Source organism: Scyliorhinus canicula, chromosome 8 (assembly GCF_902713615.1).
Source record: "Scyliorhinus canicula chromosome 8, sScyCan1.1, whole genome shotgun sequence".
In the NCBI taxonomy this organism is placed as follows: Eukaryota; Metazoa; Chordata; class Chondrichthyes; order Carcharhiniformes; family Scyliorhinidae; genus Scyliorhinus; species Scyliorhinus canicula.
The window spans coordinates 115,987,492-116,003,807 of NC_052153.1; the positions used below are offsets into that span (position 1 = coordinate 115,987,492).

The following is a 16,316-nucleotide window of genomic DNA, read 5'->3' on the forward strand; positions in this document are numbered from 1 at the left end:
TATCCACCTTACCCTTTACCTAATATATTTTACACTTTCAAGCAGTGCTCAAATCACATCCAATATGTACATAAATTTACAGAAGAGTGCACTGTATGCTTTCAGGAAATGCAACAAATTCTGGTCACATGTACAATGTTAAGTAACAGACATTTCAATGCACACAAATTGATTTAGTAAAATGGAGATTAAGTATATCAAAATCAAAGGCAGTAGCTGCAATCTGAGCAGGGTGTTATCAGAAACTAGACTAGTCATGTTCAGCATTTGCATTTTTTTCTCTCCGTGCTCTTTGAGCCCTTCGGCTTTCAGATTGTTCCTTCGGGAACAAAGCTCCTCTTCCACATGCAGCCGCTCTGCCGAACCCACCGGGACCAGTCTCTCCTCTCCCGCCCTTCCCTCCGTGAAATGGAGCTTTGATGCTTTAACAGGGCAAGGGAGGCAGGGCCGACCCCGGAGAGGTTTAATTATTTTTTAAAATCAGCGGGAACCCCCTGAAAAAGACCGCGAAATCGTGGACCGGCGGGAGCTTCTCCTGAACGTGGCCGCTCCACTCGCGCAAAAGTCACCAGAAGTCCAGAGTTCAGCTACTTAACATCATCTGCACTTGACAGACTAATATAGAAAATCAAGCAGCAAAAGAAAAATTGGAATATATAAATCCAGAGGATTGTTTGAGATCAGTATAAACTCATGGTCATAAATTCCAGAAATACGATGCATTATAGTAACACATTTTTAAAATGGGTTTTCTCCCGAGAAATGTTAGAGTGACATGTAGAATCATCACTGCATGCCCAAAATATTCTTCAGTTGATAATTTAAAGGTAATCAGGTCTCGGCCTTGATCCGTGGTGTTTGCATAGTCCTGGAAGTTTTAACACTGTATTTTGAATCCCAGTCATCACTTGAAGTTTGTGTCTTTCCTTCCGTGGTACTGCCATCAGATTTATTTCTCTTCTGTTTGTAACAAAATTTTAAAACAAAGAGAATTTTTTTTCATCCATTTATTGAGAAACATTTTTTATATTGCTAAAATAGAAAATTCTGCAGGGCATGAATTGTATACCATTGCAAGCTGTAATCTCAAGGACCAGCATTTCCCTCACTACACCATTATGACCAACCCAGGACAGTGACCCAGCTTCAACAAGGAGTGTAGGACAGCATGCCAGGAGCATCACTGGACAAACCTAAACATGAGGTGCTGACCTGGTGAATCGACAACACAAGGTGACGTTCATGCTAAACAGCAGAAGCAGCAAGCTATAAACAGGGCTAAGTGATCCCCCAACCAATAGATCAGATCAAAGCTCTGCAGTCCTGTCACATGAATGTTGATGGACAATTAAACAACAGGGGAAGGAGTCTCCGTGAACACCTGCATCCTGAGTCACGTACCCCAGCATGTATTTGCAAAACACAAGGCTTAAGCGTTTGCAACCATATTCAAAGAAGTGCCAAGTAGATGATATTCCTGAGATCCCCACCTTCACAAATGCCAATCTTCAGCTAATTTATCATATTCCACATGATATCAAGAAACAGCCGACCCCACTGAACGTAACAAATGCTATGGACCCAAACAATATGCCAGATGTGGTGCTGAAGACATATGCTCCAGAAGTACCTGTTCCAGTATAGTTACATCACTGGCATCTACCTCAGGGTGCAAAAATGTCCAAGTCTGTCCTGTCACAGAAAGCAGAACAAATCCAATCCAGACACTTGCCATCACCACTCTGAATATATGGTGCTGATTTGAGACAAATCGGTTATATTGCCATATTGGATGTATGTATACTATAAATCATTAAGGAAAATATACAATAATGCAAACTTTAGGCAACCTAAAGTAGATTGGGATAAGAGACAAATAGGAAAAGTTGATCAAACTCTAGAAACAACAAATGGGTTATTATGTTTCATAGATATGGGTGCGATTCCGCATGTTATTCCCGGCCAGACTCTGGGTGACATACCAGCGGAAGGAACATTATTTCGGCACCCCGGCGGAGTCCGATGAGTTGGTAAAAATGAACAGCCTGGAGGGAGAACACACGCGGCAGCGGTGAAAGTGGCAGGGACAGAGGACGAAAGGGAGTGAGAGTGGAGGACGGACCGAAAACAAATACTATAATGTGGACTATGTTTTTGTGCACGACTGTACTGCCTCGTGTTCGTGTTTGTCTCTTTTCTTAGTTTGAAGAGGGGAAACAGGGAAAGGGGAGCGAGAATAGGGGAAGCAGGCAAGGGGGGTGGGATAGGGGGCGGAGATGGGTGGGTAAAACAGGGCCAGGGAAGGGCAGCACGGTGGCACAGTGGTTAGCATTGCTGCCTGCGATGCTGAGGGCACTGTCGAGGTGGAGTTTGTTCGTTCTCCCCTTGTCTGTGTGGGTTTCACCCCCACAACCCAAAGATGTGCAGGATAGGTGGATTGGCCACGCTAAACTGCCCCTTAATTGGAAAAAATAATTGGGTACTCTAAATTTTAAAAAAAATAAAACAGGGCCAGGGCTAGACCAGCACTGAGAGGGGAGTCACCATACTAGTGAGGGGGCTAGCACGGGAAGACAGGCAGTAAGGGAGGCACCTCTCAGGGAAGAGGGAGTATCTAGTCAAAAGTGGTGGGGACAGGGCAGAAGAGGGGGAGAACACCAAGGTGGGGGGGGGGGGGGGAATGGAGATGGGGAGGACGCACAGAACAGAAAGGAAACAAAAAGACAGATAAGGCTGGGCAGCGAGACAGACATAGGCCTTGGCAGGCATGGAGCAGGGTGAGGAACCAAGGTGGTGCCGCAAGCAGCCCCTCGGGAGGGCCCCTGGGCAAAGGGAGAGCCCAGAGTGCGGGGGTGAATCCACGTGGCGTACACATAGTTGGCGGCCATGTTGGGTGCCCCTGGGACAAAGGGAAACCCCAGAGAGCAGGGGCGCGTCCACCAGGTAAGTATGGTTGATCTCGCAGGACCAGGGGGTCAGAAAATCCCCACCAGGATAGTTTCCTGGAATGTAAGTGGCGTAACGGCCCGATGAAAAGATCCAGAGTCTTCGCCCACCTAAGAAGCGTGAAGGCCGACATAGTTTACCTACAGGAGACACACCTGAGGGAACAGGACCGACTGCTGGTAAGGAAGGGCTGGGTGGGACAGACCAACCATTCATGCTACGGTACGAGGGCTAGGGGAGTAGCCATGCTGATCAGCAAGAGGACGTGATTCATGGAGACCAAGACGGTTACGGATCCTGGGGTACAGTGCGTCATGGTCGGCGGTGTCCTGGAAGGAGCACCGTTGGTAAGTGTGTACACTCCCAACTGGGACGACACAGAATTTATAAAAAAGACCATGGCAGAATTCCCGACATCGAGACACACCGACTGATTATTGGGGGACGACTTCAAGTGCGTACAGGACCCACTGACCAATCGATAAACCCCAAAACGGGGAGAAAGACAGGCATGGCTAGGGAGTTGGGAATATTCATGGAGCAAATGGGGGCGGTGGACCCATGGAGGTTCCTACACCCGGGAGAAAAGGAATTCCCGTTCTTTTCGCAGGTGCACAGGATGTATACCTTCATCAACTTCTTTGCAGTGGGGAAATCGGTGCTTCCAGGAATCATAGGAGCGGAATATACTGCGATCGTCATCTCCGACCACGCTCCACATTACATGGATGTGAGGTTGGAGACGGACCATGCCCAGCGCCCCACATGGAGGCTGGAGACGGACCTCCTGGCCGACAAGGCCTTCTGCCAGAAAATATCATGGGCCATAGCTGATGACGTTTGTAACAACCAGAACCCTCCACATTCTGGGAGGCACTGAAGGCCATGATTAAAGGAGAGATCATAGCCTACAAGGCAAGCAGAGATAGGGAAGAGAGGGTGGCCAAGCAGCATTTTGGAAGTCGACAGAAAGTATTCCGAGGCCCCGACTGCAGAACTGCTGGCGGAGAGGGAAAAGCTGCAAATGGACACTGGGAAAGCAGTGTACCATCTCCGCCAGACACGGAGGAACATGGAGACAAGACTGGCCACCTACTGGCTCACCAGCTGAGAAAGCAGGCAGCCACACGGGAAATAGCACAGGTAAAGAATAACAGAGACAGACTGGAAGCAGAACCAAAAGAGGTCAATCAAGCATTCGAGACCTTCTACCGAGGGCTGTACACCTCCGAGCCCCCTGATGGGGATGCAGTGATGAAACAGTTCCTTGACGGACTGGAACTACCAGTCGTGGGGGAAGACAGAAGAGGGAGCTGGAAGCACTAATAGATCTGGGAGAAATCATGGAGACCATTGATGCGCCATCAATGGACGCGAGACACGATGAAGGTCCAAACTCAGGCTTTAATCAGCTAGATGTTAGCCCGGTGGTCGACTGCAGTGAAAGGCTGACTGCCGGGAACTCTGGGTACTTATACCCCGCCTCAGAGGCCGGGTCTACTTGCCTCGCAACCAATTGGTGAGCAGTCACATGACTAGTCCCAACCAATCAGCCGAGAGGCACATGACCAGCCAGAGCCAATGGGAAACCAGTGCTCTGCACCAATGGCAGTGCTCCTATTCATACCACCACATTCACCCCTTGTGGAGAAAGAAGCCGGGGGGGTGTTGTAAGGGGAAAAGAGAGAAGGGGGGGCCAAGGACTGGTGGTATGAGTAGAGACAATCGAGAAGATGGAGGCTGCCCACTGGCTCGTGGCGAAAGTGAACAAAACCGAATACAGTTGGGTGCAAAACAAAATATTACAATAGAGTCCAATAAAGTCCCATGGTGGCATCAGATGGACTCGATCAGCCTGTCGGGTGCCCGTGGTGTTCTGGTGGACCGTCGCAGTGGAGCCGGTGACGTCGGGCCGGTGGTCGTCCTTGACTCCGGGAGCGTCGGTCGTAGATGTGTCTCCATACCCCGGGCCGGTGGTGAAGATGCTGTGATCGGGGAAGGGGGGGTCTGTGCGCGGGGTCATGGGAGTGCTAGGTGCTAGGGGGAATCAGGATTGGGGGGGGGAGGTGTTGATGTAGGGGGGAAGGCCGCACGCCGGCGGGTGCCAGGTCCCGAAGCGAGACCGTATCCTTCCGACCGTCGGGATACTCCACGTACGCATACTGCGGGTTGGCGTGGGGTAACTGGACTCGCTCAACCAACGGGTCGGACTTGTGCACCCGCACATGCTTCTGGAGCAAGATGGGCCCGGGGGTGGCCAGCCAGGTTGGGAGAGAGGATCCTGAGGCCGACTTCCTGGTGAAAACAAGAAGACGTTCACGAGGTGTCTGATTAGTGGTAGTACAGAGCAGAGACCGGATTGAATGGAGGGCGTTGGGGATAACCTCTTGCCAACGGGGGATAGGGAGATCTCGGACCGTAGGGCCAGCAGGATCGTCTTCCAGATGGTGCCATTCTCCCGCTCGACCTGACCATTACCCCGAGGGTTATAACTGGTCATCCTGCTGGAGGCTATGCCCCTGCTGAGCAGGAATTGATGCAGTTCGTCATTCATAAAGGAGGACCCCCGGTTGCTGTGGATGTACGCGGAGTAACCGAACAGGGAGAAGATGGATAGGAGGGCCTTTATGATGGTTGTTGTGGTCATGACGGGGCAGGGGATGGCGAAAGGGAAGCGGGAGTATTCGTCAATCACACTCAAGAAATATGTGTTGCGGTTGTTCGAGGGGAGGGGACCCATGAAGTCTATACTGAGACGCTCGAAGGGACGGGACGCCTTGATCAGATACGCTTGTTCGGGGCGGTAGAAGTGCGGTTTGCACTCGGCGCAGACGTGGCAGTCCCTGGTGATGGTCCTGACTTCCTCAACGGAGTAGGGCAGGTTGTGGGTCTTAATAAAATGGTAAAAACGGGTTACCCCTGGATGGCAGAGGTCCGTGTGGAGGGAGCGGAGGTGGTCAATCTGCGCGCTGGCGCAGGTACCGCAGGCTAGGGCATCGGGAGGCTTGTTGAGCTTCCCAGGACGATACAAGATATCGTAGTTGTACGTGGACAACTCGATCCGCCACCGCAAGATCTTGTCGTTCTTGAAATGAAATGAAAATGAAAATCGCTTATTGTCACGAGTAGGCTTCAATGAAGTTACTGTGAAAAGTCCCTAGTCGCCACATTCCGGCGCCTGTCCGGGGAGGCTGGTACGGGAATCTTGCCCCTCTGTGCATTATCGAACATGAAAGCTACTGACCGTTAGTCCGTGAGGAGGGTAAACTTCCTGCCGGCCAGATAGTGCCTCCAATATCGCACAGCTTCAACTATGGCCTGTGCCTCCTTTTCCACCGAGGAATGGCGGAGTTCGGAGCGTGGAGGGTCCGGGAGAAGAAGGCCACGGGTATGCTCGCTTGGTTCAGGGTGGCCGCCAGAGCTACGTCAGACGCGTCGCTCTCGACCTGGAATGGGAGGGACTCGTTGATAGCATGCATCGTGGCCTTTGAGATATCCGCTTTGATGCGGCTAAAGCCTGGCGGGCCTCCGTTGACAGGGGAAAGGAGGTGGACTGGATGAGGGGGTGGGCTTTGTCGGCGTAGTTGGGGACCCACTGGGCGTAATAGGAGAAGAAGCCCAGGCAGCGTTTGAGGGATTTGACGGTGTTGGGGAGAGAGAGTTCCATCAGGGGGCGCATGCATTCGGGATCGGGGCCTATCACTCCGTTACGCACTACGTAGCCAAGGATGGCTAGACGGTCGGTGCTAAACACGCACTTATCCTTATTGTAGGTTAAATTAAGGAGTTTTGCGGTTCGGAGGAATTTTTGGAGGTTGATGTTGTGGTCCTGCTGGTCGTGGCCGCAGATGGTGACGTTATCAAGATACGGGAAGGTAGCCCGTAAACCGTGCTTGTCGACCATTCGGTCCATCTCCCGTTGGAAGACCGAGACCCCATTTGTGACACCGAATGGAACCCTGAGGAAGTGTGTAGCCATCTAAGATGGACACCAGTAACACAAAATAGAAGACTGCAAAGAATACAGGGAAAAACGGACATAGTAAAGAGCAAACAGCTTGCAGAAGCAGTCAGCATTGAGACACTTGCAAAAACCGGTTTCCCGACAGCTGCAGAGTTCAGGCAGCGCTGTTAATGGGAAAACAGTTTACATACTAATGCGGTGATACCGGGACAATCCCGGGCACAATAGATACACTCAAGTATCAATCGATACTTTCAAAAGCGAAGCAGACACGATGGAGCCAGCGAAACCAGGACAATGAGTCCTAAGAACCACCCCAGCCATCAAGGAGCGACCCTAGGATAGGGGGGTTCAAATCATATCGATTGGGAAAAGGCCCAATCGATCCCCAGCAGGTGAGGAAGCCCGCCCCAAGGGGCACGGACCTCCTGGGACCTATAAAAGAAGGTCCCGCACATGGTTCGGTCTCCTGTCTCCGGCCTCCGACTCCAGCCTCCAGACTCCTGTCTTTTACACCAGCCGTCGAGCAGCAGACATCGATAAGTAAGTGCCAAAACGACGATTGCTACCTTGACCCAGGCATTACTTATACCCGTGCCGACCAGTAGTCACAAGAAGTTGCAGACCAGAACGGAATGAAGGCCTTGTTCCCTGACCTTGCCTGTTCCTTCTTAGATAAGTATTAGTCGTTTAATGGTAGAAGTAGCTGAACCAGCTACTGAACCAGAAGAACCAGGGGCTGGTTTAGCTCACAAGGCTAAATCGCTGGCTTATAAAGCAGACCAAGCAGGCCAGCAGCACGGTTCAATTCCCGTACCAGCCTCCCCGGACAGGCGCCGGAATGTGGCGACTAGGGGCTTTTCACAGTAACTTCATTGAAGCCTACTCGTGACAATAAGCGATTTTCATTTCATTCAAGTAAGTTAGTCTTTAGCGTGTGCATGAGTATTTATTATAATTGTTATAATAAACTCTAACTGTTTGGACTTACTAATTGGTGTATAGCTTTATTGCTTTGAACTTGACCTTGATACTTGTGACGGTGTCTCTTATGGCACCTGGCGACTCCAGAGCATAGAAACGAGAAACAGAGCCAAGCTCGTGTTAAGCACACTTCCTCTGCTGGAGGAGTGTTAAACACACTTACTCAGAATGAGCAACAAGTGGTAGAGGCGCCCATCTGCCTCAAACGCGGTGTACTTGCAGTCACTCGCGCGGATGGGGAGCTGGTGGTAGGCAGACTTAAGGTCCACCGTGGAAAAGACTTTGTATTTCGCGATCTTGTTAACCAGGTTGGAAATACGGGGGAGAGGGTACGCGTCCAGCTGCGTAAACCTGTTGATGGTCTGACTGTAGTCAATGACCATCCGGTTTTTCTCCCCAGTCCAAACTACCAGCACTTGGGCTCGCCAGGGACTGTTGCTGGCCTCGATGACTCCTTCCTTTATGAGCCTCTGGACCTCGGACCTGATGAAGGTCCGGTCCTGGGCACTGTATCGTCTGTTCTTAGTGTCGACAGTTTTACAATCTTGGGTGAGATTAGCAAACAAGGAAGGGGGTTCCACTTTGAAAGACGCGAGGCTGCAGACAGTAAGGGGGGAATAGGGCCGCCGAATTGGAAGGTCAAGCTTTGCAGGTTGCACTGGAAATCCAGGCCCAAGAGTGCCGGAGCACATAGACGGGGGAGGATGAGGAGTTTGTAGGTTTTGAAAACCCTCCCCTGGACCGTGAGGTCCGCTATGCAGCACCCAGTGATCTGGACAGAGTGCGAACCCAAGGCCAATTCGATTTTATGCTTAACTGGGTGGATGGGGAGCGCGCAGCGTCTTACCGTGTCGGGGTGAACGAAACTTCCGTGCTCCCGGAGTCCAGTAGGCATTTCGTCTCATACCCGTTGAGCTGGATCGTTGTCGTAGTCTTGGCGAGCGTGCGTGGTCGCGACTGGTCAAGCATGATGGAAGCAAGTCGTGGCGACAGTTCCAGATCTCTCCTCGGTGGCAGAGTAATCGCTGGCAGGGCCTTCCGTGTTGGCCCAAGATGGCGGCATCCAGGACCTGCACGTGGAGTCAGGACAGCAAGATGGTGGCGCCAGGACCCGCAAGTGGAGTCGGAGCCCCCAAATGGCAGCGCCCGAGGTCCACCCGCGGCGTCCGGGGCCCAAGATGGCGGATCCCGTGGGACCCTCGTGGCGGCTGGGGGCAGGGTCAGCGGTGTCTGTGGGCCGGTCAGGGCAGCCGGGAGCGGGGGTCGGGAGGACCTTGGGCCTGTTGCGGGGGCCGGGAGGCAGGCCAGATAGGTTGGTGCACGGTGCTGGGCCATGGGAGGGCCCGGGGGGGGGGGGAGGGGGTGGATCCACGGTCGCTGCGCGGAACAGCAGCGACCGACTTGGTCTGACAGACCACAGCGTAATGGCCCTTCTTCCTGCAGCTAGATGTTCCATGTGCTCTGTCGCAGAAACTTGTGGACAGGCGCAATTTCTTCCCAGAGCTGCAAGGGCCCGGTAAAACACGTTGACGGACTCACCAGGGAACTGTTGTCTCATAGCTAGGAGATGCCGAGCATAAACTTGGTTGACCGGCCGGAGAAAATGTCCTCTCAGGAGATCCATAGCCGCGTCATAATCCCGTTCGTCCTCGATCATTGAGTATACCGCTGTGCCCACACACGAGTGGAGGATGTGGAGTTTCTGCTCCTTGGTGGGCTTGCCGGCTGCAGTCGTCAGGTAACTGTTGAAACATGCCAGCCAATGTTTAAAGGTCACTGGCGCGTTTGAAGCATGCGGGCTGATGCGGAGGCTGTCTGGATTGATGTGCAGCTCCATCTCGAAATTCTAGCTGATTAAATTGATGCACATTAATGGACGCGAGACACGATGAAGGTCCAAACTCAGGCTTTAATCAGCTAGATGTTAGCCCGGTGGTCGACTACAGTGAAAGGCCGCCGGGAACTCTGGGTACTTATACCCCGCCTCAGAGGCGGGGTCTACTGGCCTCTCGACAAATTGGTGAGCAGTCACATGACTAGTCCCGGCCAATCAGCCGAGAGGCACATGACCAGCCAGAGCCAATGTGAAACCAGTGCTCTGCGCCAATGGCAGTGCTCATATTCATACCACCACAACCATCAACTCCATGCAGGCGGGGAAGGCACTGCGACACGATGGGTTCCCGGCGAACCTCTATAAAAAAATTTGCACTGGCCCTGGCCCCACACCTAAAGGACATGTTTGCGGACTCACTGGCAAAGGGCACTTTGCCTCCCACTTTAGCTTTAGATTGTAGGCCACAATCTCATTGATACCCAAAAAAGGATAAAGACCCGACGGAATGCGGATTACATAGATCCACTTCGCTGTTGAATGTAGACTCGAAAATACTCGCAAAGGTCTTGGCCAAAAGGCTGGAAGGTGTGTACCAGAGGTGGTCGCAGAGGACCAAACGGGTTTGTCAAGGGTAGGCAACTCACTGCGAACATCAGGCTGCTGCTGAATATAATAATGACTCTCCCCACCCCCGGGGCGAGAACACCAGAGTTGATCGTCTCCCTGAACACAGAAAAGACCTTCGACAGAGTCGAATGGAACTACCTCCTCGAGGTACTGGAGCGGTTTGGGCTAGGAGCAGGGTTCACCGCCTGGGTGAGGTTCCTGTACAACGCTCCCAAAGCGAGTGTCCAAACTAACACCACCAGCTCTGAATACTTCCAGCTATAGAGAGGAACAAGGCAAGGATGCCCATTGTCCCCGCTCTTGTTCATGTTCACAATCGAACCTCTGGCGATAGCCCTGCTGGACGCGAAAAGCTGGAAGGTAATCCAGAGAGGAGACAGAGAGCACAGAGTCTCAGTCTATGCAGATGACCTGCTCCTGTACTTCTCAAAGCCACAGGAAGGACTGAAAGCAATTATACAGATCCTGAAAGAGTTTGGAAACTTCTCGGGTTACAAACTCAACCTGGGCAAATGCGAAACATTCCCAGTGAACCCGAGCAGGGGAGGGACAGAGCTGGAGGGGCTCCCGTTTAAAACAACCCAGAACAGATTTCGATACTTGGGGATCCAAATAGCCAGAGACTGGACACAGATCCACAAGTGGAACCTGTCCATCCTGTTGGAGGACGCACTCCCACTCTCCCTGGCAGGCGACCAAGGTGAACGGGCTGCCGAGGTTCCTCTTCCTGTTTAGATCCATACCGATCTTCATCCCCAAGACCTTTTTCAAAAATGTAGACAGCTTAATTATGGCATTTGTGTGTAGGGGGAGGTAAGAACCCGAGTGTTCCCAAACTGACACTGCAAAGGAGGAATATCAAAGGTGGCCTGGCTTTACTGAACCTACAGTACTATCACTGGGCAGCAACGGCAGAAAGTGTGAGGGGATGGATAAACAAACCCAACTCAAAGTGGGAGCAGATGGAGGAGGCCTCCTGCAAGGGGACAACCCTCTAGGCCTTGGCGACAGTAGCACTCCCATCCCCCTCGGCAAAATACACATCGAGCCCAGTGGTAGCAGCTACACTGAAAACGCGGGCCCAATTAAGACGGCACTTCGGGCTGACTAGGATGCCCCCCATCTGCGGCAATCACACATTCCCCCCCAGCCATGCTAGACACTACCTTCAGGAAATGGAGACGGGACGGGGGCACACTGACAGTTAGGGACTTCTACGTGGGGCACAGACTGGCGACACTGGACAAACTGACGGAGGAATGGGAACTGCTGACAGGACAGGAAATGAGACACCTCCAAATGATGCACTTCCTCCGCAAGAGGGAGTAGGGTACCCCAGGGCCCCAGAGACTACACTATTAGAGGACCTGATAAATGCAAACAGTAAAGAAGGGGAACTCTGTGGGAAAATGTATGGACAGCTACTGAACAGCCCGAACACCACTGGACGAGAGCAGACAAAAATGGGAGGACAAACTGGGGACAGATGTGGGGTGGGGACTCTGGAGTGAGGCACTGAGCAGGGCCAACTCCACATCCTCCTGCACAAGGCTCAGCCTCATTCAGTTCAAAGTGGTGCACAGAACGTACCTGACCAGAACCCGAATGAGCAGGTTCTTCCTGGAGGTGGAGGATAAAGAGTAGGTTCTTCCCAGAGGGGCCTGGCCAGCCACACCCACATGTTCTGGGCATGTCCCAAACTTGCTAGGATCTGTACAGCCTTCTCCAAGGCAATGTCCAAGATTGTGGGGGTGAGACTGAGGCCATGCCTAAATGTGGCAATCTTCGGGGTATCAGAGCAGCGAGAGCTACACATGGGGAAGGGGGCCGCGCCCTTGCTTTCGCTTCCCTAATCGCACGCTGGAGAATCCTGCTTGGCTGGTGATCAGCAGCACCACCCACGGCTGCAGACTGGCTCGCTGACCTTTGTGAATTTCTCCACCTGGAGAAGATTAAGTACGCCATCCGAGGGTCAGAAGTAGGCTTCCTAAACACATGGGGCCAGATTGTCAGCCTGTTCCAGAACTTGTTCGAGGCCAGCAACAACGAATAAGATGGGGAAACGGGAAAGTTAAAAAAAAACGGGAGAGGAAAAAAGAAAAATAAAGACAGCGGGGAAACCACAGGAGCGCGTAACCCGGGGAGAGGGAATAGGAGAAAAGACTGGAGGGGCACAAGAGGGACAACTTGGGAGGGAGGGGGCAGCCCCTCTCCCCCCCCCCCCCCATTACAGGGGAAAGACAACCAAAGTTGACGGCGGAAGAACAGAAAGGGGGGAGGGGAGAGGAAGGGGGGGGGGGGTGAGACGCCCCCCCCCCCTCAAAACTGAGCAGGGGGGACACAAGGTGGGGTGGGGAGAGGGGGGTCAGGAGGGTGGGAGGGACCACATGCCGAGCCAGAGGGCATCAGAATGTAAATGGGGGAAATTAAGGGAAAGAAAAGACGAACCTTTCTGTATTGTTCAGTGAATAAACACGGCCAACAATGTATATAATTGTTTCTAAATTTTGAAAATGCCAATAAAAAGATTTTTTAAAGAACTATTTAGAATGTGCATTACTGAATTAGTTGAGGGGACTGGGTGAAATGGATTCATGTGCGCTGAACTTAGGTGGGAAAATAAGTGGTGAGGAGATGCAAGTCGGATACTGAAGGATTATGAATGGGTTGGATAAGTGTGCAGGAACTTGGTGGATGCAATACAATGTGGTGACGTGTGAACCTATCCACTTTGACAAGTTAACTAAAAAAGCAGTATATTGTTAGGATGGTGAGAGAATGGGAAATATTTACATTCAAAGGCTCCTGTTTGTCTTTGTACATGAATCATAATGTTATCATGCAGGTACAGCAAGGAATTAGGCAGGCAAATAGTATGTTGACTGTTGTTACAAAGGGATTGGAGTATAAGATTTAAAAAGTCTTATTACAATGATACAGTACATTAGTGAGGCTACACCTGGAGTAATGTGTGTAGTACTTGCCCAAGGAAGGATATACTTGCCCTAGTGAGAGTGCAACAAAGATTCATTAGACTGGTTCCTAGCATGAGGGGATTGTCCAATAAGGAGAGATTGAGTAGACTTTGTCTTTATTCTCTGGTGTTTAGAAGGAGGTGGTCAAATTAAAACATATAAGATTCTTAAGGGAATTGACAGGGTGGATGCTGAGAAAATGTTTCCCCTTGTTGGAGAATCCTGAACGTCGGGGGCAGGGGGTATCACAGTCTCAGAATAAGGGGTCATCCATTTAGCACTGGGACAAAGAAAAGCTTCTTCTCTCAAAGGGTCATGAATCTTGGAACTCTCTGCCCCAGAGAACTGTGGCAGCTCAGTCATTGAACACATTTAAGACAAGAGATCAATAGATATTTTGGGTACAAAGAGAATTAAAGAATTTGGACATAATGTACAAAGGTAGAGTTGAGATAGAAGATCAGTTATCACCTTGTTGCATGATGGAGCACTGAGGAGCCAAATATCCTCCTCTAGCTCCCATTTCCTATGCTTTAGGGGCAGAAGGAATTTGCACTGACATTAGGGTTACTGCACAAACCAATTGCTTCCAAGCATCAGTAGGGATCCTCCTTGAAATACAGCGTATTGGAGAATGAACAGAGGGCATGCAGGGCAGGGTAAGCTGTCAGAAGGAGGAGGTGAAGGAGGACAAAGGGGTCTCAATCAGAGGCTATATTGCCTCAGTACATTCAGGGATTATTTCTCCTACATGAATTTGTTGTCGCGTGAGGTAATATGACGAGTCTGAGTTAAATCACAAAGGTGATTATTAACAAAGGAAGAACTTTATATGTACAGGCGAGCACAACTCCAACATATGACAATCCCACCAACTCCACGGATTACTCCGATGATTCTCCCGGTACCAGGGCACCGCTCTGGCACCCAATAGGCCCAGGTTTGCATGTCCATCTCCATAGGTTCTGGGAAGGTCACGTGGCCCATGAAGGCTCGCCCCTTAAAGGGTCCATGCTACCACAGAATCTCAATGAGGAACATTGTGTGAGACATTTTCACTTCAGTATGGATGTTGTCAAGTAAAGTCTACCACCTCCTGGGACTAAAACAATAACCTCAAAGCAGGGCAAGGACTGCATTACCAGCAACTGTGAAGGTAACCGTGGTGATGAACGTTTGTGTGTCTGACTCCTTCCAGGCTGGAGTTGAACATCCCACAGTTGGGAAGGAAGGTCACTGAGGCTCTCTAATCAATAAAAGCCAACTATATTTCATTTTCTATTGCCCAAGAGAAGCATGGAGACTGAACATGCAGTTTTGCGAGGATTGCAGGCACCCGATACTGCATGGTACTATAGACTACATAGCAACAGAGAGGAAATCCACTCCCTCAATTTCCAGTTGGTGTGTGACCATAGGTAACGAGAAAAGCAGTTCAATGCTCAGTACCCAAGAGGCAGTCAAGTTGTCTTCATTCTGTGGCAGTCTGCTGTACTTGATGCATTTGAGCCACAGCAACAAGCCAAAGAATGGCCACTGGGTGGTCAGGGCTATTTGCTGATGCCATGCTTCATGACTCTTGGGCACAACCTACACATACACAGCATGCATCAAATGAAAACCACATCACATGAAATGTGATAGGACAGACAACTGGCATGTGGAGTCAATGCTTCCACTGTCTGGACCAGTCTGCAGTCTTGCAGCACTTGGCAGAGTCGGTGTCAACATTCATGGTGTTCTGCTGCATGTCACCAGATGAAGGAACAACCCCCTACACCAGCTATATGGCGACTAGCTGAGGAACATACGCATGAGGAGAAGGAGGAGAAAGACAGGATGCAAGGTAGACAATGCCTTCCTGGTCAGGGTGCCAGTGAAAAATTCATCTGCAACTGCAATTGCAATCGCCCATTCACCAACAATCCCTCGGGGCCTTCACTTATCCACTGACCAAACATATATACAAAAAATTTAAAATCACCTCAAAATAAACATTCAAAAGCAAATTGATAAATGAAATCATATATTGCATACAAAGGTCGTTTTCGACTCTTGTGCATCCCCTTGGTGCCTGCCTTCCATGTACCATTACCTATTCTAGTGCCCTTACACCGTGCTACCTCAGTGGCTGAATTTCAGAGGAAGTGACTGCGAATGGCTATGGAGGATAGTCTACAGCAGCTCCAGAACAACCAGCTGCAGAATGCCCCACTTGGTATCGGTGGATCAGTCTGGCTGGCTCACTGACAAGATCAGCAAAGCTACTGAAGGATTGGAAGGGGTGGGAAGTGCTGACTTCCTGAGAGGGGACAATAGGTTTGTGCTCCATGGAGTCACTGCCATATCTCTGATGCATTACCTCAGCCACCTGCTTTCAGTATGGAACCTTTTTCACCTGGAACATGCCCCATATCCTCACCCCAACAATAATTGTACTTTTGTAGAAAACTCTGGAGTTTGTGCCCTTGACAGTTGGGACCCTTTTCAATATTGACTCGAATGCTGACAATATTTTCTTCACAATGACATGTTCGAGACATCTAGTTGCTTTGTTAGTATAGTTCTAAAAGTTTGACTAAACGTACTTGATTCAACGTTGAAGATGATCCGTGACGGTCTTGAACATCTGAAGCACGGGTCACAGGCAATGGTGGCACAAGATCAGTCCTGGCACTGAAAACAAAAAGATATGTATCCATTATTTCATTTTATATTTTGCAGCATTGAAATTTCTATTGAGTTAGCCATTGACTAATAATCAAATCAGCTTTGTTATTATGCCATACAAATTATTAATACTTTAATGTATGTGAAATCGAGCACTAATTACAGTCAGCACCATACTCAATTAAATGCTTGAACCCAAGAATCTAAAACACAATAAACTATACCAGAAATTTGACACAATGCATTTAGCACGAGTAATCCTAAATATGTAATCTAAGATTGAAGTTAATGTGACAAGATGGACACTTAACAT

At 50.3% G+C, this 16,316-nt stretch overlaps 1 protein-coding gene across 1 annotated transcript; it reads right to left on the reverse strand.

The window, feature by feature from the left end:
• Positions 1–641: 641 nt before the first annotated feature.
• Positions 642–16,083, reverse strand: LOC119970006 (band 4.1-like protein 4A). The gene is made up of 2 exons (XM_038803965.1): positions 15,922–16,083; positions 642–960 (listed from the first exon to the last, which is right to left on the reverse strand). Exons 1-2 carry the CDS (start codon positions 16,033–16,035, stop codon positions 832–834), a joined length of 243 nt encoding a protein of 80 aa, XP_038659893.1. The 5' UTR covers positions 16,036–16,083; the 3' UTR covers positions 642–831.
• Positions 16,084–16,316: the final 233 nt, after the last annotated feature.

Excerpts from the sequence above, each read along its gene's own strand:
- LOC119970006 (XM_038803965.1), bottom strand. The coding sequence starts at position 16,035 with ATGGATACATATCTTTTTGTTTTCAGTGCCAGGACTGATCTTGTGCCA. Across the intron at positions 961-15,921 it reads CATCTTCAACGTTGAATCAA|AAGAGAAATAAATCTGATGG; the intron begins GTACGTTTAGTC and ends TGTTACAAACAG.